General features: G+C 41.0%; 1 protein-coding gene across 1 annotated transcript in view; it reads left to right on the forward strand.

Annotated features, from left to right (window-relative positions):
• The window catches only part of CNTNAP5 (contactin associated protein like 5), a 697,937-nt gene that overhangs the window by 525,144 nt on the left and 146,170 nt on the right, over nucleotides 1–26,623 (forward strand). Inside the window, exons 17-19 of the mRNA XM_021716185.1 lie at nucleotides 6,785–6,912; nucleotides 7,088–7,258; nucleotides 16,242–16,460. Coding sequence (XP_021571860.1) covers nucleotides 6,785–6,912; nucleotides 7,088–7,258; nucleotides 16,242–16,460 — 518 coding nt within the window. The remainder of the gene's footprint in view (nucleotides 1–6,784; nucleotides 6,913–7,087; nucleotides 7,259–16,241; nucleotides 16,461–26,623) is intronic.

The raw sequence follows: 26,623 nt of genomic DNA on the forward strand, positions 1-26,623 counted from the left end.
CCTGACTAGAAATAAACCAAGAGATTGCTTGTAAATGTGTAACTGAAGAGTTTGGCGGCTCCCAGAACTCCTGACAAGGTGACCCATGTGTAATCTCAGGGAATGCAGGGCTGGAAAATGATTGCAAATTAGTAAACTGAAACCTAATCAATTGAATTGTATCTCACGTGGAGAAAGTCTGTGTGCACAGAATGGGGAGACCCACCGAGGACAGCTCAAGGACTCAGTGTCTGGTGGTGTCATTCCAGCACTGTCCAAGGAAGATGCAAACCAAATGTGAAAAACGCCGGGTTTCACTCGTGAGACAGCTGCTCTCTAAAGATTAGAAATCCATGTTGGAGCACAGAAGACATTGGTGGTTATAGGCAAATGCTTTGTCACCTAAATCTGGGTTCACATCCTGGCATCTATATTTGCAAATGATGCACCTTGACAAGTTTTGTCATGACAATCCCTTCGCCCGTACAATGCAGGCGATTATTTTAACGTCATTTTAGGGTTGTTATCAGCATTCAGTGAGATCATGTGTGAAACTATGTTTTAATGCTATCTTGGCCAAGGAAAGGCAAGAGGCATCTACCACCCTCTATTCCAGGGATGTGAGGTGTTCAGCTGAACCTCAAACGATCAGGACATTCTAGAATAGTAACTTCAAACTCTAGCGATGACTCTCACTTATAAATTACTATTATTATTCTTTTTAGACAGAGCACCCCTCTGTAAAGGCAACTGTGGTTTTAAATACAAATTAAATTTTATTGTTCTTCGGTAAATATTCTGGAGTTTGGATTTTATCTAGAGGAAATAGAGATCTCTTAAAAGGTCTTAGGCTATACAATTTGAAATATGGTTCACATTTTGTACCTATGTGTCTTGGAGTCATAAGAAAAATGAACGGAATTAAGAGAGTGGAGAGATTAGAAGTGGGGAGGCAGTTTATACAACATCTCCAAGGCCCAGTCAGAGACTATGAAAATTCAAAATAAAACTAAGGCTGGGAGGATGAGGATAATGCAGTTGAATGAAGAGACATAAAGAAGGTGGAATTGGTGACGTTGTTGGCAAACAAAGGAGGAGGTAAGGACAAGATGAGAAATGAGTATCTGCATGTTTAAGGCCTCTGCAACTAGGTGTACAGGGCAAGTCATCCACAGAATTGAGGAACACAGGGAAGAAAGCTGACCCTTGGAAAAACGGCTAGTGGAGGACGGGTGAACAGGTACTTGTGACATTAAGGGAAGTGTTTAGTGGGGGATCGAATTAATATATATTCATGGAAAAACGTGTGTGACAGAAAAGAAGGGAGAAGTTAGCCGGGCTCGGTGGCTCAGCCTGTAATCCCGCACCTTTGGGACGCTGAGGTGAGTGGATTTCCTGAGCCCCCGGGTTCGAGACCCACCTGGGCAGCGAGACCTCATCTCTACAATAAATCAAAAAAATCAGCCAGACGTGGTAGCGCGTGCCTGTAATTCCGGCTACTCAGAAGGCTGAGGCGGAAGGCTCAGGTCAGGCGGCGGTGGCCGAGAGCGGCCGCTGCACTCCAGTCTGGGCGACAGAGTAAGACTCCAACTCAAAAAAAAAATAAAAAATAAAAGAAGGTAGAAGTTGGAGGTGTAGGACAAAGTGAGAGCTTAGCTGAAGAAGGAGGCATCCTGAGGAAGCCGGAGAACGTCGATTTCAGGATATAATATAAGTCTTGGGCAAAGGGAGGGTTCCCCAAGCAGAGATAAAGCAAAGCACAATGGGTCCAGATGGTCTAACTTTGTAGACACCCTTGCCACATTGCTGATTAATGCTGAGTTTATTTTCTACATAATATCTACTCATTTTCCAAAGGGGAAAAAAAACCCATCAATTATACACACACATCACTATATAAATATCACAAATAATTGTATGCAAAAAGTGAAGTAAGGACAGAGAAGGAAAGGAATTTGGGGACATTTTCTAGCAAGAACTGGATTTGAGTTTTGTGAAATTTGGAGAGATGGGGAAGACAAACAGTTGATGTGAGAAAGAATGATATATTTTGGAATCATCAGGACCTAAGTGTGTGGGATCACAGTTGCACTATGCACATCTTGAGTTTTGACTTTTAATCTACTTGCTTCCTGAATTGGACTGATGCCAACCTAGAAAGGTATATATTTTTGGCACTAGTGATTACTTCTTTCTTCATATTCAGGGTATGATTTACAAAATTATGCCTGCAAAAATCTTCATCTGTGGTAGTATTGTTTAAATCAATTTTACATCTATAAAGTCTTGAGGGCTATTTTAATTTCTTAATGGGGAAGTGACATTGAATAAACCTTGGCAGTGTCCATAAACCAAAACCTGCTTTTATTTCTTCACTTCTATTTGTAAAGAGCCGTATGGTTTCAGATTTCTCCAGTACTTGTAAAAAAAAAACAGAGTTTCTAAAAGTTTTAAATATATACTTACCTATATACTTAAATTTCCTTCCTCATGTTTCTTCTGCTAGGTACTGAGAACAAGATTTCGGGTATGAATAGTGTGGAGCACAGTGGGATGGATATTATCCTAGTGTAGACTCTGTGTATTTGACCACAGGCAATGCTTGCGTTTGCTTTGGTTGGCATTTTGAGCTTCCTATTACCTAATCTTTTGGGTCTTTTTTTTTTTAATAGAGAAGTCTTCAGAAGGCAGGCAAAAGAGAAATAATTGCCCCTTAAACAAAGCTAAGATATAATTATTGGCAAGCATCAGTGCAGCACTGCAGACTTACAGGGTTGCTTGCAGGCATCTTTCTTACAGATCATTTATTCTTTGCAGCCACAGGAAATAAAGGGCCTCATGGACTTTACTCAAGGAAAGGGTTTGTGGAGTCTCTTGAGATGGATCCACTCAGATTCAAACAAGAGCTTCAAAGGGAGTTGGGGTCTTGAATTATTCCTCGAATTTTCTAAGTGTTTCTGCCGTATGTGTAATGTTTTACATTCTACTTTTGAGTAACTAAAAGAGGGTAGGACATAAAAAGGGGGGAAAAACACTATTTCTCTTAATAAGTGCAGTCATTGAAATTGCTCTGAGCAGTCGTTAACCCAAATTGGCTGCAGAAGATGACATTTCATCACACTTGAATAGTACATTAAGGAAATCTATAACCCCACCTTCACTCTGCTAGTGAAATTCCAAGGTTCAGAGAGGTAAACTAAGACAAAACCACATTGACTAATTCTGTGCCACACTCTGACTCTTGAAAATATCTGCGTTTTCTTCTTGAGACACACGTTTTTGTTTTTAAGTTTTACCGCAGTGTTTCTTGAGAACACTTGTCCATTCCTTGTGCCCTTACAGTCTGCAAGCCGGAATTTCTGGCTGGCCTGCTCATTCCTTCCGGCAGTGAGGATCCATTTTTTATTTTCCTTTTAAAGATACTTTATTTTTTTAATTTCAAACTCCAATGAGATTTTCATTAACTATTTATTGAGTCCCTACTATGTGTTAATCCGTGTGAGCCGTTTTATATTCATTATCCTCTTTGATTGCACAACGATATCAGATTAGCATTACTGTAAAAATTTAAAACATAAGGAACCCGAGGCCCAGAGAGACCGCCATGTTATCATGCAACTGGGTCAGGGAGGCACATAGATTCTCCTCATGTTAGTTTGGTCCTCGTGGCAGGCTTTCTCAGTGCCACACAACCATCTCTCAACCGTTTTTCGAGGGGCCTTAAGGATTGTTCCAAGGGAAGTCAAAGACAGCAAAGTGTTTCTCTTTGGTAGGAAAAAGCCAAACCCATAGCTATGAACTCCTTGCATATTAATAGATACCGCCATAATTTGCATGATTCGATTATGAATAAAAGTCCACCACTGCCATCACCACCACCATTATCCCAAATGTCTTCCCATTTGTTTCAAAATGTTGGTATCATACTTGTCACTCAGAAATTTTATGACATACAATCATATTCTCAATGGGACCCTAGTCACTATAAATGTACTAGTTCCCCTTGATCGTTACACTCCCTATCGGCTGAACTTGGCCCTTATATGGGTTTTATTGGCCCATTCAGTGCTGGTTCCCATCCTAATATTTTTTTATGGAATTTTAAAATCATTGTTCAGATTTGGAAATTGAAAAGTTTTACATTCATCTGGCTCTTTGGTCTTCTGTTCATAATTGGCATAATTTCCAATTGCTAGCGGATATTACTGCCCTTTGGTAAGTGGGACATCTACTTTCTGGAAGTCTTTCTTCTAACCTTGTGATGCTGAAATTGTGTGCCAGTTTCCATTATTACTAGCACAAAGTTGGATTCACTTATTTTTATCGCTTGCCTGGCCCCTGTAGGCACTTGAGTTCGTATGTCTCTGTTGCATTAAGATAATTTTAGAAGGCAATTGACTTTTTTTTAAAGCTTTCAGATAAAAAGTATGTTTAGTACTGTGCTTTGCATTATCAAACTAAATAGGATTTTTTTCTCTGTTATTTGGAAGAGATTTTTATTCTTAGAGTGTTATTGGTATATCTCAATACCTTGACACAAGGGCATCAAATTAATGTAGACAAGGTGTCATAGTGTATAGGAAAGGCAGTGGTTGGCATTGATGGACAGACTTCAGAATCCACCACTTGAAATGAGAATACAGGGAAATAAAATCCTATAACAGTATAGATTTACTTCAGGAGAGAATTTGAGTTTGGTCTTTATTCCATTTTGGCTATTTAGAATTTACTTTGAAATCCCTGCTTGAAAAGATATTGGAGTGTGAAGATTCAAATTTATTCCTGTGTCTATGCAACATTCATAAATGCGCTTTCAAACTGAGACAAAAGCCTTATTTCATATCCTTTGAATGGTCTCTAAATACATGTTCTTAAATTATAGATATTGTATAATATATTTCTTTACACTTTTCTTGATAAACCTGTAGGAGTATGTGTGCAGGTGAATATTTGATTTATTTATAAGCAAGATGAACTAATATGTGTTTTTCTCCAAATCTCATGAGTTGGATAATAAATCTTAAAATTTAATTTTCCACATGTGCTGTGTAGTATAAGCTTTCTAATACAGAATCATAACTGGATGCATAAGAAGATGAATCGACTTGCCTAGGGCCACGAAGTGGTTCAGGGACAAAGATGAAAACTAAAATAAGTGTCCCCAGTGCCATTTTTGAGTATTTACCATAGATCAGGCACCATGCTAAGTAACTACATAATCTTATTTCATCTCAATAGCTTTATGATACCAATGTTATGTCCATTTTTAAATCTAGCACACTAGGGCTCTCGGAAATCAAATTATTTGCCCAAGCTAGCACATCTAGGAATGGGGGACTTGGATTTCAGAACACATCTATGTGTTTCTATGTCTGTGTTCTTAAAGACATAGGATGGATACTGGGGACACCAAGAATGCGACTTGTCCCTTCTCCTTTTTCCATGTGACCTTAGGCAAGGGATCTAATAATGCTGAGCCTCAGCTTCCTCATTTGCAAATGGGGATAATGACACATACTGCAGAGGATGATTATTTGGGAAAAACAAAAACAAATGACCACAAAAAACATCATTTCCTTACTATGTTTCTGCAGTATGTGTCATTATCCCCATTTGCGAATGAGGAAGCTGAGGCTCAGCATTATTAGATCCCTTGTCTAAGGTCACATGGACAAAGGAGAAGGGACAAGTCGCATTCTTGGTATCCCCAGTATCTATCCTATGTCTTTAAGAACACAGAAATTCAAGACCAGTTTTTACTCTCAGCCAAAAGGTGTGGCCATCACCATGAATCTAAAAACACAACCTACCTAGAGGGAAGAAACAATGACTTATCCCTCTTCTTTTTGACTTTATCAAAAGTTGACTAGGCAATATGTTTTTGTGGGGTTTTTTTGAGTTGGAATCTCACTCTGTCACCCAGGCTGGAAGGCAGTAGCTCTCTCCCAGCCACCACAGCCTCGACCTGCTGGCCCTAGCGATCCTTCCGCCTCAGCCTTCCAAGTAGCCGGAACTACATAACTACCAGCCCAGCTAATTTTTGATTTATTGTAGAGAGGAGGTCTCGCCAAGTTGCCCAGGCGGGTCTCGAACTTGCGGGCTCAGGCAATCCACTCGCTTGGCCTCGGCCTCTCAAAGTGCTGGGATTACAGGCTGAGCCACCGAGCCCGGCCTAGGCAATATGTTATTCTCATGAGTAGCCAAGGCACAGTCAGAGTCATTAACTCTTGAGATCTTTAAAACTCATGACAAAATGAAAAGCAACAAACCAGTAACTATAAAGTGCCTCGAGTTCAAAAGTGATGTGTGTGTATGTGCGTGTGTGTGCACGCACGCGCACGCGCGCATATATACACACATTTGATTAATACCTGTTGGCAGGTGGCCACAACAGTCCTTGGCATGATTTTTGAGTGAGATTTGTGGTCCCTATTTCAAATCGATTGCTAAGATAGCGGACTCTTGATGAGAATGCGAGGTGATGTTGAATGTCCCATTAGCACACACTGGGCAGGTGGGGTGCTTTTAGCCACAACAAGCAGCAGTAATCTTTGTAAACTATCGCTCCTGTAAGCACATACAGAGAAGATATAAAATTCACTTGTTTTGGGAAGCTGACCACAGGTTTTGTAATTCACATTCTTTCCTGTCCCTCACACACGGATGTGATGAAAGGGATAACCCTCTCTGCCCCACACGGCTGCAACCACCCAAATCACTTTTAAAAGAGCGGGTCTTATAAAAGATTCCCTAGATTATACACATCTTGTCCTTTCTTTTTTCTTCTTCAATTTATGTTTTTCAGGACAAACGATACTGGCTTTCTTTCCTTCAAAGACCACTTGCCTGTCACTCAGATAGTTATCACTGACACCGACAGATCAAACTCAGAAGCTGCTTGGAGAATTGGTCCCTTGCGTTGCTATGGTGACCGTGAGTACTCAATCTAAAGAAGCTTTCTCTGCATTACATGAGCACAAGATGTTTTCACTCCCTTGTCCCTTTTCTGTGCAGTGGCCCCTAGTCTTGAAAATGGTCCTCATGCCCAGTGCTTCCCCAGACCCCACTGAAAATGATGAACCGTGCTGAAGGATTTTCTCATTTGCAGGACACTTCTGGAATGCTGTCTCATTTTACACAGAAGCCTCTTACCTCCACTTTCCTACCTTCCATGCGGAATTCAGTGCCGATATTTCCTTCTTTTTTAAAACCACGGCTTTATCGGGAGTTTTCCTAGAAAACCTTGGCATTAAAGACTTCATTCGACTCGAAATGAGCTGTAAGTGTCCTCGATTATGAATTTAACATAACTGAACAACAGAACAAGTTTTTTTTTTTCCCTTTGCTGCCGATGACCAGTGCTGATTTGGACCTCAAATTGATCTCACTGGACATCTTTAAAATTAACAGTGATAATTTCCAATGCTTTGTAATTTATTATGACCTATCAGCACTTAGTCATTCTATCTCAAAAATATGTGCATTCCAAAAGTTCCCATGGACACTTATTACAGTGTCCGTGGGTATTTCTTACTAGTGACTTTAATCTTCCACTCAACGGGGCATTTTTCGCCACACTTTCCTTGGAATGTTGAAAGGATTATTGTTAGACATTCTATTCATATTTAGGGGTCTGCTTTTTTCTTGTACCTTTGCTCCAAAAGTAATTTTCTGACATCTCCCACTACGAGCAGTGTGTGACGACTAACTCAGTTAGAATTGCCATGGTTTCTCTGCCACTTCCCCATGAACAATGGTGTATCTAATACATTTGATGCCAGGATGTGGATTGTCTTTTAACATTTCACCCCTTATAAGTAAGCTATTTCAGGAATAATCATGAAGTAAAATTAACAATAAGAGAAACACAGATGGTGAAATATTTATTATTGAACATTTTATATGTAATCACACTAATGAGAATATATTTCAGTTCAAAAGTAAAAATGAAATAAAATGTCTTTAAAATTGCATTAATTCTTTTTTATACCAAGGGAAAAAGCGTACTTATGTTTTGGTTTGTTTTCATTATAATAACATTATTAAAATGTCTGTTCCTAAGCCATTGCTTCTGCAAGTTTATCAATCACTTCATCGAAATTGACTGTTTATAAATGTTTGTGTTCAAAAAAGAGTCTAATCATATTTGTTCATTTATCTTCCCTCGTATTAGGCAAAAAGACAATTTTTATTAATTATAAATTTAAATGTTTTTTCACACAAAGCAACAGAAATACAAATAGTTAGAAAAGGATTTAAATCTAAGAATATATTTGTTAAAGATTCATAAAATTTTTATTTTACACTAAATTCTAGAAATTATAACATTGCCCATGTCTTTTTTTCAGGATTGATTCTAGCAACTTCCAAATATCCCTGCAAATGAAAAATCTTCACTAAAATATTTTCACCATAAAGTTTATCATAGATTTTTATTCTATTAGGTAAAAATTACAACATTCCTGAGGATTTGAAATTGCTTGAGCTTGCTTAGGGTGCAATCTGTGTCCCCAAACCCTGTGGTTCTATACATTCCTGCACTCCACGGTAAATCTGAGTTAAACGACAGCATATTTGAGTTAAACAACACTAGCACAGCACATTGTAAAGATGAGAAATGAGAACTTCGGTTCTTACTCTTGAGAATAATGCATGTATTTGAGTCTGCACGTTCAGGAACCAATGTTAAGTCTGGAGTTCTGTGTATTTACTTCCCTCCAGAATATAATATGTATTAAATGGTAAGTACTAATTTGAAGTTTATGTATACATTATTAAAAATTGACAGTAGCTTCCGTTTCTGTTAAAACTTAGACTAACAAAAGATTTGTTTGGTAGAAGAATATTTTATTAGTGATATTGCTTAGACTTACTTGTGTGAAGTGATACAAATAAAGATGCATTTTCAGTTACTTTTGCCTTCAGTTCTCTGCACTCAGCGCACCCCCTTATCTGCGTACAGGGTCGTCTATACCCACCTCCTTGTCTTCTTATGCCCATGACCATGAAGACTCATGATCATCATCACGTAGCCCATCTATGTGTATCCAAATGAAAGTTTTTCTATGGTTTTACTGATGCAACTGATCATATCACAGTGATGATGTGACTGCATGAAATACCCTTGAAAGCCTAAGCAATGTCTTAGCCACAGAAACTGGAAATTTGAGAGCTCCAGAAAAGGAGACAAAAACACTGACTGGACGAGATGGCAGAGGTGTTTAAGTCTCCTGCAAGTCACCAAGCAGCTAAGTGTTTATTTTGCAGTTACAGCACAATACATACAAGGAAAGAGATCTCCTTAATTAGTAGTTTTAACCTCCTTTTACTCCAACAATTGAGACTATTAATGGGAGGAAGCTCTTGTGGCTTTGCTGTGAAATAAGATCCCTCCTACCTAACTTGACCAGGCTCTGAAAACACGGAGTTAAGTACCAACCATTTCATAATCTGGATATAATAACCTCAATGTAAATTTAATAAAAACCAGGCCCCACGGCCTTTTGATTCATTAAAGCAGTGGCAAACGACGTGGTATGTTATCACAAGGTAATGACTGATGATTTCGTGTCAATTATGTATCGGTGTCCGATTTGTTCATACTTTGTGATATTTTGCCCTTTGGGTTACGCAAAAAGATGTTTTTAATGTAAGTTGGAATTAAATTTGGCAAAACTCAAACCCCTTGATATCATTGTCTGGTGTATACTTGATCACCAGATTGGAGAGCATATACTTTTCAAAACAAGATTTTATATATATGTATGTATATACATATGTTGACAAGTCTAAGGCCTTATAAGTCTCAAAATATCTTTTAATATTGACATTTAAAAGAGAATCCTGCATTCCTTACTTACAGCTACTTACAGCTACTCATGCTCAATGCAAGTTAGGCAGATGGAATTTTTACCCTGAAGGGTTTCTAGCAAGAAACCTCCACAGACCAGCTACTTGGAAAGGAAATGGCCTTTTAACAGATGCAGTGGCTCAGAATAGATTTTCCTCCCATCCCCAAGGAGTGTTCCTAGAAAACTATCTGAGCAGCAGTTTCCAAGGTTGATATATCCAAACTGTTGGACAGGGAACAGCAGGTTTCCATGAAAATTTCAATCCATTTCCTTCTAGGCTGCTTCCAACTAAGATATTTGAATTTCGTAGCCTTGGGATTAGTCTGCGTTCTGTGAAAAGGGAGACACTTCACCATGTTGTCAAGTCTTTGTGAATGTGTTTCAAATGGAATTGTGAAAAAAACAATAGCGATTTTGACAAATATCTTGCGATGGCTGGACAGATAGGAATAGATACTCTGGAGTTGATGAGGGAGTTCACGAGGGCACAGAAGGCAGGCTTTTGAGACTCCGCCTGGTGTAGCAGAAGGAGGTTAGACTGAAGAACTCATTGTGGATACACATTTCTGTTCCTCCAAGTCAGTTTGCGAGCTTCCTTGGGCAAGTTCTTTATTCCTTCCGTGCTTATTTAGGCATGATGGGATTGGGGTGGGTGGCACCTGTATGCCAACCAGATGCCTTTGGCTGCAATGAACAGAAAACTCGATCTGAACTGGCCGACACCAGAATGGAAATTCGCTGGTCCGGGCGCATGTGACTTGAGTCCAGAGCAAATGGGACTAGCCTTCTTTCTGGTTGGATTCAGCCGTTCAACAAAATTATCCGTGGTCTGATGCTTTTCTCTCTGCTTTGAATTCGGAGTGTCTGCTTAAGTCTTGGGCCATGTCTCCCTTGGGAGAGAGCCGCGTCTCAGCTGGAGAGGGAGCACTGCCCTCCTGGTTGCACAACCAGGCCTCCCAGGGTGCCATCCATCCAGCAATCTGTGAACCAATGACTGTGGCTAGGGAAGTGCAGAATGCAGACTGGTTTATGCCGACCCCTACACCTGGGACGGGCTTTCCCCAAAGTGAAAGGTGAAAGAGCGGATAGGCTTCCAAAGCAAACTCTGGGTATTGCTAGGAAAGGAGTGGCGGTAGTAGGGAATCAGTTATGATTCTTCTGAGGCCGTTGTCAAGATTGAAATGCACAATTTATTTTTTGAAAAATGCCTGGAAAGGTGTAGGGAGCTAGTAAATACCTACGTTTTCTTTGAAATATGAAAATTATTATATTGGGGTACAGTTGTAATCCTAGTACTGTTTGTCAACTATTGTAGGATATATCATTATCCTACTCGCTAAGTGATTGAATTTAATCATTTCATTTCTTAATCTAATGCCCTGGCTGCTTTCTAATAATATCATTTAAGTGGACTTTCTAATCCACCTTACTGTAAATTAAACAGAATAAAAACCAAAAATCTCCTGAGTTGCTCAGTGGAAAAAATTTATAGATTGGTAGATAGATAAAAAAAATTATTTAATTTCTAGATTTCAGCGGTATCATACTAAGAATATTAACAAATGTGATACTAACGTAAAGTTATTATAATCAGAACTTCAGAAAATAGAAAAAACTGATATTACTAATAATTATATATAGGGTCAATTGTTGAGTGATAATTCTGATTAGACACTACGCAGAATTCTTTAAATGCCTTATTTTGCTGGACTCGGTGGCTCAGCCTGTAAACCCAGCACTTTGGGAGGCCGAGGCGAGTGAATTGCCTGAGCCCGCGGGCTCGAGACCCGCCAGGGCAACTTGGCAAGACCTCGTCTCTACAATAAAATCAAAAACTAGCCGGGTGTGGTAGTGCATGCCTGTAATTCCAACTACTTGGAAGACTGAGGCAGAAGGATCGCCGGAGCCCAGCGGGTCGAGGCTGCGGTGGCCGAGAGCGGCCACTGCACTCCAGTCTGGGCGACAGAGTGAGACTCTGACTCAAAAAAAAAAATGCCTTATTTCGTTATGTTTTCAAGCACTCTTGCCTATGATTTTTAACCATACTGCACTATGATGATCACAGCACAATACACAGGTAAGGAGGGTGAGCCAAGAGAGAGAAGTAGCAAGTTCACAGTCACACACAACAGGGAAGGGTCAGAATCCAGGACCCAGCCAGACAGCCGTGGTTCCTTAGAGTAACCCTCTATCCTGCTTTGCAAAACTGCTTCAAGAATCGAGACTGTTGGAACTCCAGAGTACACCGAATCATTTATTTACCTCTAGGCTTTGGGAGAGGGGGCATACAGGAAGCCCCCGCAGTTGTGTGGAAGACTGTGTGTGCTTCCTGTCTGGCGATAGAAACTGCAACTCCTGCCAGATCCTCTAAGAGTTAACGTCCCCCCAAAAGTCTGGCAACGGTTCAGTGAATTCGCACCTATCATTTTTCCACATGAATACCTGGAAGGTCAAAGAGGTGACTTGACTACATGAAGGCCTTGTGTTGCATTTATTCTATAAATGGGCCCTGAGATCGCTCCCATCCTGACCTGGGTTGGGGATGAGGACACAGAAATGGAGTTGTGGTTCTGTTTTCATGAAGTTCAAGACTCAGAACTTGGAGAAGGAGACCGAAATGGGTCCCAGAGCTATCTTATAATGGGCACCAGGGCTAAGCCAGGAAAAATACCATACAGAAGGATTTCCTTAGAAGGTTTCTTCTCACTTCCTAGAAGAACCTGGTGGACGTTCTAGTATAACACCTAACATGAACATGCCCTTTCTTTGTTGATCGCCTCAAAAGTGAACCGCAAGTACATTTTGTTTTATTCATCTCTGAATCCGCCTTTTTTTTTGAGTTGGAGTCTCACTCTGTCGCCCAGACTGGAGTGCAGTGGCTGCTCCCGGCCACCGCAGCCTCGACCTGCCGGGCTCCGGCGATCCTTCAGCTCAGCCTTCCGAGTAGCCAGAACGCCAGGCACGCGCTACTACGCCCGGCTGATTTTTTCATTTATTGTAGAGATGAGGTCTCGCTGCCCAGACGGGTCTCGAACCCGCGGGCTCAGGCCATCCACTTACCTCAGCCTCCCAAAGGCGCGGGATGACAGGCTGAGCCACCGAGCCCGGCTGAATCCACATATTTTAACCCACTACTAAAGCCCACTGAAAGGCTGAGGAGACTCCTTGGCTTTGTCTTGAATGACCGAGTAGATGGCAAGAGATGTTTGTCAGAAGGTGAGGGTTAGAGGGTAGTTCATTATAAAGGTGATGGTGTTGTCTAGGCCAGTCCCTTCCCGTCCAGGGCCAATGGGCAATGTCCACCCCTCTAGCAAGGAAGAGCTATCTTGCGATTGCCTCAAGTGCCCTGCCACAAAGGCACTGGCTTTTGTGGGAGGTATTATTCATTCACTCACGCTTTTTTCTTTCAGTTATTTCCACGTGTCTTTATTATCCCAGCTTTGACTACACAGGGGATCGCATAGGTTTCGAGATCCAGAAGCTTTGTCATACAAGGAGTGGTTTAAAAGGAGAGCTCTGGGGACATATCACTTGGATTCAAATCCTGATCTGCCCTAGCCTCAGTGGGTCACTTTACTTAGCTGCCGGTACTTTAGTTTCCTCATCTAAGAAATATTGCCAATCTTATAAAGTCACAGCCAGGCTTAAGTGAGTTGATTCATGAAAAATACTTAGTGGGGTACCTGGCTCACAGTAAGCACTTAATAAATATAGCTTTTATTATTGCAGTTTACTGATTCTCCCTCAGTTCCAGGAGAAATGGTTTAAACATAGTAGGTCTTTAAAGTTACTGTAATAAAGTTAAATAATAATTTTAAAAAGACTTCCCGTGGACTCTCATACCTGGACATAAAAATAAAAAAAAAAAAAAAAAAAAAGAAAGAAAAGAAAATTGCAATTTTGTAGTATATGCAGTATAACAATGTTTTAATGAATAAAACTTAAGTTTGGTGAGAGTTTCCTGTATACAAGGCACAGTGCTAGGTGCTGGGTGTACAATAAATGAGGCGTCCGTCTGGAGTTTGCAGACTGGTGGGAAAGACAGACAGTAAACAGATCATTACACAACAGGGGTTGCAGATTGCAGCAGAGGTTAGCACAGACAGGAAACCCAACACGAAGGTGGTAAGGGGAGGGAAGGGGCCAGACAGTGGAGCAGCAAACCCTCCACAAAGATGTGCTGTCTGAGTGGAATTGAATAGCCACAAGAACAGCCTTACAGGAAGGCTTTTAGCCAAATCTTTCACGTTCCTTCTCCAAATCCTCTACAGAGAAACATCAAGGGGAAGGGGGCCCAGTCAACTCTCAGTCAGTGTGTCTTTAATTCTGAGATGTATGGAGCTGCAAGGTGGGATTGGTAATCTTAAGAAGGATCAGGAAACAGCTCCAAGGGCCACCTTCACTCTTGGTCCTGCAGTCACCCCATTGGTTTCTTCAGTTCTGCTCTCTTTAATGCCTGGATCTCTAAGTCAAGGCCAATTTGTCTGGGTTGGCAAATCGTGTGAGAAGGTACCACGAACAACACCATCTGCCTGGCACAGTTCCAAGAACTGCATCAGGATTCATGGATAAACAACCTGATGATGAAGTACTATTTGTATTCTCATTTTGCAGATAAGAACACTGAGGCTTGTTGACATTGAAAACTTGCCTGAGGTCATGGTGCTCCAGAGTCCACATTCTCAAATCCCATTTTTACCATTTCCACTTTATTACCTTTTCTTAAGTCAGGGCTCACCTGAAAGTGAAGCAATTCAAGTTCTCAGTTACTTGAAATTCTGTGATTCTGTGTAATGGGGACTTCTGCTAGGGCTGACTTTCTGTTAGGATTTAAAGGCGGTCCAAGGTGATGTTTGACCTTGGCATTTCTGATCATATGTATCTGACAGTTGATGATGTTGTGAGGTAAATACCCATCTCCTGTTTTAAGGGGTAGGGGAGAGGGGACAATCACAGGTGCTGAGAAGGAAAGGAATGTCTGGCATATGAAGCCTCCAGCGACTCAAAGAAGACTGTTGTCTCCTCAACCTCAATTTATAATAAACTTATTTACCTCCTTAATATTTAGAAAAGTCTTTTGTAATAATGGAAAATATAAGACAATATCCCCAATACAACAGAATAATGAATTCTGCTTTGGAGTCAGATTCTGCTTACTATCTGGGAAACATTGAGCAAGACATTTTATATATATATATTTTTTTTTTTTTTGAGTTGGAGTCTCACTCAGTTGCCCAGACCGGAGCCCAGTGGCCGCTCCCGGCCACTGCAGCCTCCCAAGGGCGCTGGATGACAGGCTGAGTCACCGAGCCTGGCTTGAGCCAGACATTTATCCTTCTATGGACTTTAGACTCCTCATTAAATGAGGATGACTTCACATTGCTCAGAGGGCAGTTTTGAGGACTAAAATGATATTGTCCATGATCAGCGCTTAGCACAGTACCTGGCATCGAGTTGATTGTAACTACTGTCCTGCCATTTCCATCTGCCAGTCATTATTGCCATAGTGCCACTGCCACCATCACTATCGCCACCATCACTCCTATCACTACCATAATCATCACCACCATGTCCACCATCACCACCCTACCACCATCACCACAACCATCATTACCACCCACAGCACCATATGCCAGACCGTTATCACCACCGCCGTTACCACCATCACCACCACCACCACTACCACCCGCAGCACCATTGCAGTCACTGTTACCATCACTATCCCCAGCACCATCACCATGGCCATTTTCCTGTCATCAGTATTATTACTAACTGGCTGCCACTTGGCTTACGTTATGTAGGGATTATTACATGGAGGCAGAAAGAACCATGGAGAAAGGTCATCATGGAGGCAGGAGGCTTGGGTTTGGTTGCAGACACCACTACTTGCAGCAATATGTCCTTGGATAAGGCAGTGAAACTTTCCGAGTTTCTTTTTGGTCATGAGAATAGCATAAATGCTTGTATCACCTGCATTAATGAAATATTATGAAGGAGGGCATTTGGCATCTCAGGGCATGAGTCTTCTCTCCAAAGGAGTAAGCTGCCTAGCTAAGTTCTGCAGATATCCAGAAGGACACAACGGAAGCCACAATAAACCCAGAAAAAAAAAAGAGTCTCAGCACTGATGCTGGTTTATCAATGGTGTAGGCCCCTATCCTGTTTCCTGAGTTTGCACAATAGAGACCAACTGGAGGGTTAAAAAAAAAAAGATTTGGAGCATGTATGCACTGCACATTTTATTTGGTAGTTGTTACTATTAATTGTGATTTCAGTGCTGCAGGGAATTTAAAAGAAGTCTTCTCTACATTGATATTGACTGTCAATCACTTATCCCACGCATACATTTTGTGTCTTAAAAGCACGGAGGACTTCCTTCAACCTTTTTCCTGTTTCCCCTGTTGGTTTCAGCTCCTACAGAGATTACTTTTGCCATCGACGTTGGGAATGGCCCTGTAGAGCTCGTCGTCCAATCCCCTTCTCTTCTGAACGACAACCAATGGCATTACGTCCGGGCCGAAAGGAACCTCAAGGAGACCTCCCTGCAGGTGGACAGCCTTCCAAGGAGCACCAGGGAGACATCGGAGGAGGGGCATTTCCGACTGCAACTGAACAGCCAGTTGTTTGTAGGTAGGGGACATCTTAAGGCACCCTTCGTGTTGAACCTCTACCAGACAACTGTGTATCTAGGGCCCCACAAGATCCCTCTTTAATTTTAAACTTGAGAGGTGATCTAGAATATGACATAAAGTGTTTATAGTCATAAATTTAATTCTATAAATTCTTTCTTTCTATCTGCTTTGGTCATCATAGCCACGAAAGGTTATGCTACCCTTCAACAAATTTTGGGGTTTTTCTCAGACTCTTTGTATATTTTCTCCTTGTCTATATTTTCTTCAGATATCTTGGGACCTCTTTTGTTTTTCACCACTATGATCAAACTCTATTTTCAGGGAAAGGGTATGTCTACTCTTTGTATCTTATGGAAGAGTCATGGGCCACTCTTCTCCGTTATACCTGACTCTCGATCATTACTGTGATCATTGCAATGAAGTAGTGTAGCTATCTCCAAGGGATTTCAGTCATAAATAGTCATAAAGAATATGTTTGTGAGAGGGACTGCCCTTTTTAAATGAGAGGCTCCTGTGATACTCCCTGAAATCGTACCACTGGGAATCAGCCCTTGACAATGCATTCATCTCAGCTGGTAGCCATGGCTTGTAGTGGATCCAGAAGGATCCAGTCATCATGCTCTGAGTCCTTCCTCCCTTACTTCAGTCCATTAGGAGTCACTGAGCATTTTCCACAGATCAGATACTTTGCTGCATGGTGGGTGCTGGAAGATGAGTTGAGCAATAACAACTACTTTTCTAGGAGCTCATAGTTCTGTGGGGGTGTGTGTGTGTGTATGTGTGTGACAGAGAAGAAGGTGGGAGTTTTAGAAGGGATAAGCTCTTCGACAGTTGAGCTTAAGCTGCATTTAAATGAACATTTTATTTTTCTTGCATTTTTGTCAAGCATAAGGGATTGCGTGCGCGTGTGTGTGTATGTGTTTGTGTGTGAAAGACAGAGAGATGAGAGAGAGGAAAGGAGAGAGACTGATATAGGGTTATCCTTATGACTGTAATTATTTTTTAAAAAATTGAAAGGAGGTTGAGGAGGGCTTGTAAAGCTTTAAAATACAAAATAGCACTCTAAATGTTAAAAAAAAATTGTAGTACTACCAAAACCAAGAATGTGCGCTTATAAAAACTTGCAATTCAGATGCTTAGAACAGTGATATAAATAAGTTACAGAATTTTTCAGTCTACCCAGATTTAATTTTCTTTCTTTTTCTTTTTTTTGTTTATCTATTTACTTTTTTACTGACTCCACACTCCATAGCTTTACTGCTAGTGATGAAATGCTATCAGCACTCAATGGGCGTTTTTTACTTGCTTCCTTTAAATTTAGGTTTGTGCAACTTTTAACTCTCACAAAAGTAGTCACTAAAATCACACCAGCTAAAAGAAAAGAAGCGACAGAATGTGAGGATGTCATATTTTCTCTTTTCAACGTGAACCATATTTCTTTCTTCGTCTGTCATGTTTTACAGATCCACCTAGCAGAAGCTAAGATATAAGTGATTTAAAATATTCTTTATGATTGCAAGTCATTTGCTTAATTAATAACTCATATAAGTGATATGATTTACTATTAAAATATTTTAAAATTTTATATTGCTGTTTTAGTTCTATTTTAACATTGCAGTTTATTTCTATAAGGAAGTTTGCTAGTCATCAAAATTTAGTATCTTTTTGGTGGAATCCATGAAAGTGTTTTGCAGTTTTCATAAATTGTGTTTCATGCCAAAGTTTAATTTATCTTCAGACAGTATTTATGAATCTTTCTGGCTGAAAGGTATATATAAAGATAGAATAAACTTTTTTTACCATTTCGTGCAAATTTCATGTAGCTACGAAATCATCATACGGCCCAAATATGTGATAAACTTTGTGCAAGTCAAAAGGAAAAGAAGGCAGATGTGTTTCGTGGCAGGTTTTATCTGCAGACGCGTCAGTTAAATTGATCACAAATGCAGTGAGCTGTAGGAGCGTGTCGACGGTCTGGAGGCGATGTCTTGCCAAGGTCAGCTGTGGCAAGAGCACCTGCTCCGGTTATGTTTCTCTCCAATAAGTCCCATCTCAGATGGTACTCGGTTTATTGAATTTGCCTTAATGTACTCGAAGAAGAAAAAATGTTGTTGGAGGTCATTTTAGTCTTTTGGTTTTTATTTTAACGTTTAGTGTTCAGCAGTACGTCCATTTAGAAATGTCAGGTAGCCCCCAAAGCTGAAATTCTAACATTTCCAGTTTGCATAATTCAGCTGTTCAATAAATAAATAGATAAATAAAAAGCTCTACTTAGTCACCAAAATGAAGAATTGCATTCTCTATCATTCAGAAATTTGGAGACACCGAATACTTACTTATATTTGCTGGGCAGTAAAAGATATTATTGGCGCATGCCTCTTTCCTGATAGATTGAGTGTGGCATTACTTAAATATTAATTTGGATATGTCTGTCTAGATGCCTTTGGCCATCGAAGGATCTTTCCATCAAAAAGGAGCAGGCTTCAACACTGTTATCACTGGCATGGCTGCTGTGGTCATGAGTGCTTCCTGAGTGTCAGAAACAGACTGCACTTTTAGAATAGGATGCACCTCTCAGCACTGCCCCCGTCGCTGGAATGTGACAGGTTGAAGTGCTGACACATGCGTAAGAGCATGCTGGATTCCCAGAACGAATATTTTAACCTCAGGCAGTTTCATCACCATGATGGTTAGGAACTTTTGCAGCCATACTGTTTCGCCCATCACATTTCTTTAACAGAGTAGGAGAAGAAACTTCATAACACGCAGCTTTGAAATGAATGCTAGAAGCACGTGGCAGCCTCACCTGTGGAATTGTTGATGGCCTTGCCCTTCTGCTACGTTATTCCTCCACTAATGTGCCTGTCAGTAGGAGGATAAGGCAAGGAAAGCCCAAGAGCTACCACCCACTGCCGAACGTGAAGAGATCTGAGTATGTAGTATGTGTTTCAGGTCCGCTACCAACAGCCACGGGATCCTGGGAGAAAAATAACTAGCCTCGATGGGCTATTATCGTTAGCTACAGAATGAAGATGAAGTGTCTGGTGACTGATCTTCCAAGACTTGAATAGCTGCCCTCTGCATGTGTGTCTTAGGAAGGATCGTCACGCTTATCTGCACATTTACGTGTATGTAACAGCAGGGAAACTGTCTCATTCCCTTCAAACCTAACAAAACACCTTTCCAAATATGCTACAATTATAGAGTGGAAATTCTGTGATGGTGTGGGCCTGTGAGTCTCATTTTGAGACTTTATTGCCTTCTACCCTTTTTTCCCCATGGGCTCTTATCTTTTCCCCCAACCCAACTACTCTATTTGTGTCAAAATAAACTGAAGTTACTCCAAACTTGCAAGCCCCTGGGGAGAATACTACACTGGCTTGATAAATCATAACATTTAAAAAGATTCCCCTCCAAATGCTGTTCTTGCTTCCAGGCTGGTAGGGAATTATTATTCCTGTTTTCAGGTGAAGCATGTCAAACTCAGCAAGGTCAGTGGTGAAACCAGGCAGGCTTGGTGAGCACATTAATTTTGTGCTCTGTCACTGCATAAACTCGTGATCTGTGGCATAATGCGGCCACACAAAGGAGGTGCCGGTGTCTTCTTACAAAAGTAACTTATATTTTATCCTGTGGGTGTCTTCGAGTTTTCCATTTGGGAAAATGTCATTGTGACTTATAGCGTGGAAGGAGATAAGCATCCTTTTCACGTTAAAAAAAAGAAAATTACCTTTTAGCATATTTGTGACATAAAACCGTTGAACATGAAAGATGATACATAGCATTATGTCAATGGTGAAATAAAAAATGAATAAATAACTGTCTTTTCAACATTATATAAATCTTTGATTACTGTGTCCAGTTTGCCTTCAAAAACTTATTTAATTAAATAATATGCCAGAGATCATATACCTGAATCATTTTTAAGAAAAAAAATTAATATAGAACTTCTGATGTTCCCCATAAAAATCACAGATTGAGCCAGACTCAGTGGCTCAGCCTGTAATCCCATGCCTTTGGGAGGCTGAGGTGAGTGGATTGCCTGAGCCCGCGGGTTCGAGACCCACCTGGGCAACTTGGCGAGACCTCATCTCTACAATAATTCAAAAAATTAGCCGGGCATGGTAGCGCGCGCCTGTAATTCCGGCTAATCGGAAGGCTGAGGCAGAAGGATCGCTGGAGCCCAGCAGGTCGAGGCTGCGGTGACCAGGAGCAGCCACTGCACTCCGGTCTGGGCGACAGAGTGAGACTCCAGCTCAAAAAAAAAAAAAAAAAAATTAACAATCACAGATTGTTCTGATTAGCTCAAGAAGTCAGAAAGAGACTTCCAAACACTAGCAAGCAGGTCTCATGAGTGTTTTAATTGCTGCATAACAAACTCCTAGAAGAGTACCCAGGAGCTGTCAAACATGATTCTTTAGTGAAAAAAAAAAAATATTCCTCCCCTCACATCAGTGCTCCATAAAATTTGATTGTTATAGATCGAAAATGTGAAAGGACACTAGTTCAGTGTTTATATTCAGGAAAGTGAATGATTAAGTCATCCTTTCAGCAATTTTGTGTCTTCCTGAAGTTGTTGACAGACAACGTTTAACCCTTCTCAATGCACATTTTAGTGTTTTCTCTCCCTAATATGAAATGTTTGCGTATGACCTTTACTGTTTTAATTGGAACTCGTTTCATCCTTTCTGGTCTCCATTGGATTGGTGAGGGGAAATGGGAGCTGAGTAGAAAGGTGGGATTTTGTCGTGTTTTGCTTTTTGCCATTGGCAAAACATATCAGGACACCACTGTCTTTTTTATAAAGAAGAGTGCAGTTGGGCACATTTTCTCATGCATCCCAGAGGGAGAGGCCCTGAGATCCAGACCACACAAAAACTCAATGTTAGAAGTAGTAACTTGATTCTCCTGGCTCTTCCAGTTGTTGACATTTATAACTCAGTACACAAAGAAAAAATTAGGACAGCATAATTTATGTGGAGCTGCGATTATAATTATCTTTAAAAAAAGAAACTCAAGCCAGATCTCTCTGGACAATCAACAGTGCTTCCTAGACGTTCAAGGACCCATTCTAAGGCACCATAGACAGAAGCCAAAGAAAAGCGCCCTTGAGCTCATGTGACCATGATGCTGACCAGCTACAAGAAAAACTGCAAGTTGGAAAAGAGCAAACTCAGGGAGGCAGCCGTACCGAGGCCATGACACCTCCTAGAGTTTAGCCCACGACTCAGCGGTCAGAAAGCCCTAGAGCAGAGCAGTGGATAGGAAGGATCCAAACGCGCACTAAAGTGCTACTGGCAGATTCATACTTGTTCTCATTTTGTTATCAAGTTTTTTTTCTGATTTCAGGAGAAATGTATGTGGCTTCTAACCACTTCAGTAGGGAAGACGGTTTTGTGGAATAGGAGGTAAGAAGTGCCATGCTTTAGTATGGCTGCTAGCTTTTTCATCTATGTCTCAAGCTACCAGGCAAGGATAGTGCCTCAGACCATGTCTGCTGTGTGTGGAGGGGCTTGGAAACCGGTGGCAGGCCCTAGAAGGCATTTCCCGGGTTCCCCTTAGAGGAAGGACTTGTTGCCCTGGGGCTGGGAGTGCAGTTGGTAGACCGTCTGCATCTCCCTGCTCTTTCAGGAGCTACCTCAGCTACAGAGAAACGTTGACCAAGGTCATGTTCTTTCCTGGGGGATTTACATCCAATGACCAACTGAAGCCAGGGTGCAAAGTACAGTCATTTTGGTCCAAGGAGGAGCCTCTCTGACTATTTATTCTGACTTCAGCACTGCTAGTGGGGCCGTGCTAGCTGTGGTCCAGCCTGAATGACAGCTCACGTCTCCTCTGCCCCCTCCTACTTCCACTTCTTTCTGTTCACCCATAAGTGTGGTTCATAAGGACTCCCCCTAAAAAATGTTCTCTATCTCCATCTCAGTCGGAGCCTGCTTGCTGAAGAGCGCCATCTGAGACAGCACTAGAGACGTTTCTTTTTTTGTGCAGCCTACATAAATACACTCTTAAAAAAAATCAAATTAGGCTTCTCAAGCAAATTTTATATTTTATTTCTCCCAAGGATTTTCCATAAAATAATGTCTGTCCAAGTTGCTTCTCCAAAATATCCTTTAAAGCAAATGGGTTATTTAAAGCAAGTTTGCATCATTTCACTCCATGATCCTTTAAAGGTCCTGTTTCTCAAACTAGACTGGATCTGACCCCACCCCGATCTACTTGGTAGGCTACTCTTCATTGATCATGCTGGGGTTTTTTTGGGGGGGGGCATAGCATGAAGTATTTTAGGGTTAAGAAAGTAAAATTTTAATCCAATTTCTGAAAACTGAATACTTTAATATCCTGAAGGTGCCTTTAGGACAGATTTTCGCTTGGACCTGAACACTGGGGGGTGAGGTCCAAGGTAATTCTGGAGAAATTCTTTAGAACAATAGAAAGTAGCTCCTCCAAGATGAAAACTCAGAAAACTGGATAATGCAGATTTGTGAAGATTCAGATTAACTGTCTCCTCTGAGGAGAGTCTATTCTAATATACCCCCCCACCACCACTTCTGGAGGCACACACATCACACTTCCTTGTAATGATTTGACTGTCATCTCTTTCCTTTCCAGCCGCTTCCTTGTGGGCAGACATAGTGCTTAATTCATCTTTACATCCTCTGGGCCCAATGTAGGTTTTCTGATATATTTAGCATTCACTCGATGAATCACTAATGAATGAATGAAAGTGAATCAATGCAGCGTTCCAAATCCTGGCCATTTCTCTAGTAGCTTTACGGTGTTAGGGAAGCCACGTACCTTCTTTGAAACTCAGTTATTCCATCTGCCCATTTGGCTTAATAATAATCAATGCATTGCTAATCAGTTTCAAAGACTGGATGTGGCAGTGGGTGTCCCTCTTCCCCTGGGATTGCCTATTTGGGGTCATTAAGTAAGAGTTATAAAGAAAAAACCTTTTCAAATGGGAAATGGCTGGTGCCCTGGCCTCGGTGGCAAATAATGAGGCTCTCCTGAGAACGGGGGACTTTGACATTTGAAGGACACTCAGCTAGTGTCATAGCTCCAGGGGTGAGGGTTCTTCCTTACACTGGATTGTACTCTTTCTTCTCAAAAATCAGCAGAAGTGTCCCCACACGTTTGTGTACCTGAAGAGTGAATGTCTCAAAAGCCGAGGGTAGGGCCTTTATAAGGGAAAAGCTACAGCTACTGTTTTCTCAGCCATCAGCCTTAAAGGTGAAGGGATTTTCAAAAGCACATTTTCAAATTGTTATAAAGTTCACCCACACCTTCCTCAGAGGTTGTATTCCAATGGCTATTATTATCCCCTTAATCTATGCAGTAAGATATCCCTTGTTCATGGAGAATTTTGACCAATCTGGCAGTGAGATCATACGCCTAGGCCAGGGCTGGGCCTCCCTTTGTGAGACAAGGACACCTTTCATGAAATAACCTGAAAGCCGATCACATTTTGCACACATGGGTTTGGGTCATCTGGGCTGTCATGGTCCTGCTTTGACCATCCTCTTTCTCTGAGAATGATGCAGCAGCAAAAGGCTAGCCTATGTTCCATGGTTATTTCTAGATTGAAGTAATTTTCCTAAGCTGAGTGTGTTCTTTATTCTCCCAGAAATCATTCTTCGCCTCTCTGGCTTCCTTGTCCAAAACACTCTTTACAGCCTCTGGGTCCTTTGGTGAAGTTTGTGTCACTTTCTGGGATGGGGTGGAAGCATGGCCTGGTCTGATCCTTCCCTTTGCTTCTCTGCATCCTTCCTCCTTTTTTCTCACATTGTTTTTCTTTCATAGTTTATTGAACAATGTTTTCTGAGTACGTGCTCTGGTATCGGCCCTGGGCTGGGCAGTGAGACCACGGAGACACCCAGGACCTGTTGCTCTCTACAGAGTGCAGGCTAAGGGGAGGAGGTGCACTGGATGTCAAAGCAGGTCCTTTACGGCGTGTTGTGTAGGGTGTGCATTCAAGGGGCGATGAGCAGAGCAGAATGGATGTAACTCCTAACCCCATGCAGAGGTGGGCTCCGGGCTCCATCCATCATACCTTGTGTGATCCTATGTCTCTGCCATCCTTTAAATGAGGAAATAAGGTTAATGTGAAATGTGTGCAGCGTCTAAAGGAATCAGCCCTTGGAAGGCAGTCTGGGACTTGTGTGCATGCGTGGTGTGCAGGGGGCAGATTCCTCGCCATGTTTAGCCAGTCACTTGCTTTTTCCGGGAAGACAGCTGAAACCCAAACACTCCAGTTCCTCAGAGAGACTGTGTCCTGCTGCTTACTCGGGGTGTTTACCGTGGACACTGTCAGCCCTGCCACCATCTGCACCACACTGGAGTCCTGCTTGCAGCTCGAGTTTGTCTTAAATTTGTGAGATGGCGATCTCCTACCCAACAAGGCCAGTTACCCTTCTGCTTTGCATACCCTATCCCCATAAATCTTTCTTCTCAAGTATTCTTCCCCCTCTGCCTTTCTTCTTCCAGTCCCATCTCAGAGAAATTAGTTCGTAAAAAATAGGGGGGTCATGGCTATTGACAGAATGAGGTCATTGTTCTGAAGGATAGATTCAGACTCACTGGGTTCTCACCCACATACCCACTCATACAAACATGAGCCTTGTTTCAAGGGGTCTGCTCTAAGCAGTTGTGAAGTGGGCAGAGGACCAGTTCTAGAGATAGAGAGAGAGAGAGAGAGACAGAGAGAGATACACACACACACCACATGTACACATTATATAGCTATATAATATACATAAATAATGTATGTATACATATATACGTATATGCATGTGTGTATGAGTGTGTCTATGTAGATGAGTTTCCACTCCCTTTTTCAATACCTACACTATTCTGGAGTTTCTGAAGCCTATAGTTTCCCCCTCCCATAGTTTTCCCTTTTCCTTTATTATGTGTTTCCTCTGATTTCATCATTTTTATCCTTGTGTCTATTCAGTGTCATCGTTTTTTTCTCTTTTCTTCTTCTACTTCCTTTGTTTTATTCCCGAAGGCCATTTAGCCTCACGTGGTGCCCGCATTCCCATCAGGAAAATGTGGATGATGATGTTTCCCTCTTGTTTCATGTTTCCAAAAGACCAGAGGCCCTCTAGATGCTTCAGTATTTTATCATTATTATTAGCAGTTGTCTCATTCGTTGTCTCTTTTGAGATTGACATCGTTTTATGTACTTGGAGGTCATTTGGACCTTAAACAGTGGTAAAGATCTACTTTGAGCCCAGCATAAGGGAGGCTCTAAATAAATCACAAACCACAGGTAGAAATGGAAAGTATAAATCAGTGTTCCCAATAAATATTCTAGGGCCAGGAGAAGTTTAGTCCAACTGCTAACTTTTTTTTTCTTCATCTGTAGTTTGAAAAATAATCATTGGGATTTAGCATATTGATCAGATAACGTTTAAAAACCCATCATTCTGAGAATGTGAATGATCAAAATTCTCATTTATTGCTGGCAAGAGAGTAAATAAGCACATTATTTAACAAAACTGTTTTGCATTATCTACTGAAGTCAAATATGCATATCCCATGACCTAACAATTCTATTCCTAGGTATATACCCAACAGAAATGTGTACCAAAAGAAATACAGAAGATTTTTCATAGCAGCACTATGCATTGTTCATTTTGCGAGCATTTATTAAGTTGTTTTCTTGTGCGCTTTTGCTTTTGTGCTATAACACAAAATTCAAACAAAGAGAATTAAAGGGAACCACTATCGTTAAAGTTGAGTTTTCTCATTATCATACATTTAAATGGTTTCATGGCAATTCTCCACATGGAATTACCATAATTTGTTCACCATTCCTCTTTGTCATTCTTTCCCCCCAATTTATAATGACTATGTAGAAAGGTAATTAAATAGCTTTGGTTGTAATACTCCTCCCAGCTTCATACTGGGCTACTGTCTCTAAAAAGTGCAATAATAATGCTTTAATAATTTTTGAAATGCATTCATGATTATTCTTCAAAATTTTTTACATTTGTTTCTACCAACAAACAAGGAGGTTATGTTAATCTATCGTTAACCAAATACAAGTTATTACTCAGCTCTTTTCCAATTTGGCAAGGGAGTTTGACATTTGGTTTGGGTGCCACAATTTGTAGTAAGGATTGAATCAACGAAGCATATAGAAGATGTTTGATA

Source organism: Carlito syrichta, unplaced genomic scaffold, assembly GCF_000164805.1.
Source record: "Carlito syrichta isolate Samal-C Ts95f unplaced genomic scaffold, Tarsius_syrichta-2.0.1 Scaffold308256, whole genome shotgun sequence".
NCBI classification, from domain to species: Eukaryota; Metazoa; Chordata; class Mammalia; order Primates; family Tarsiidae; genus Carlito; species Carlito syrichta.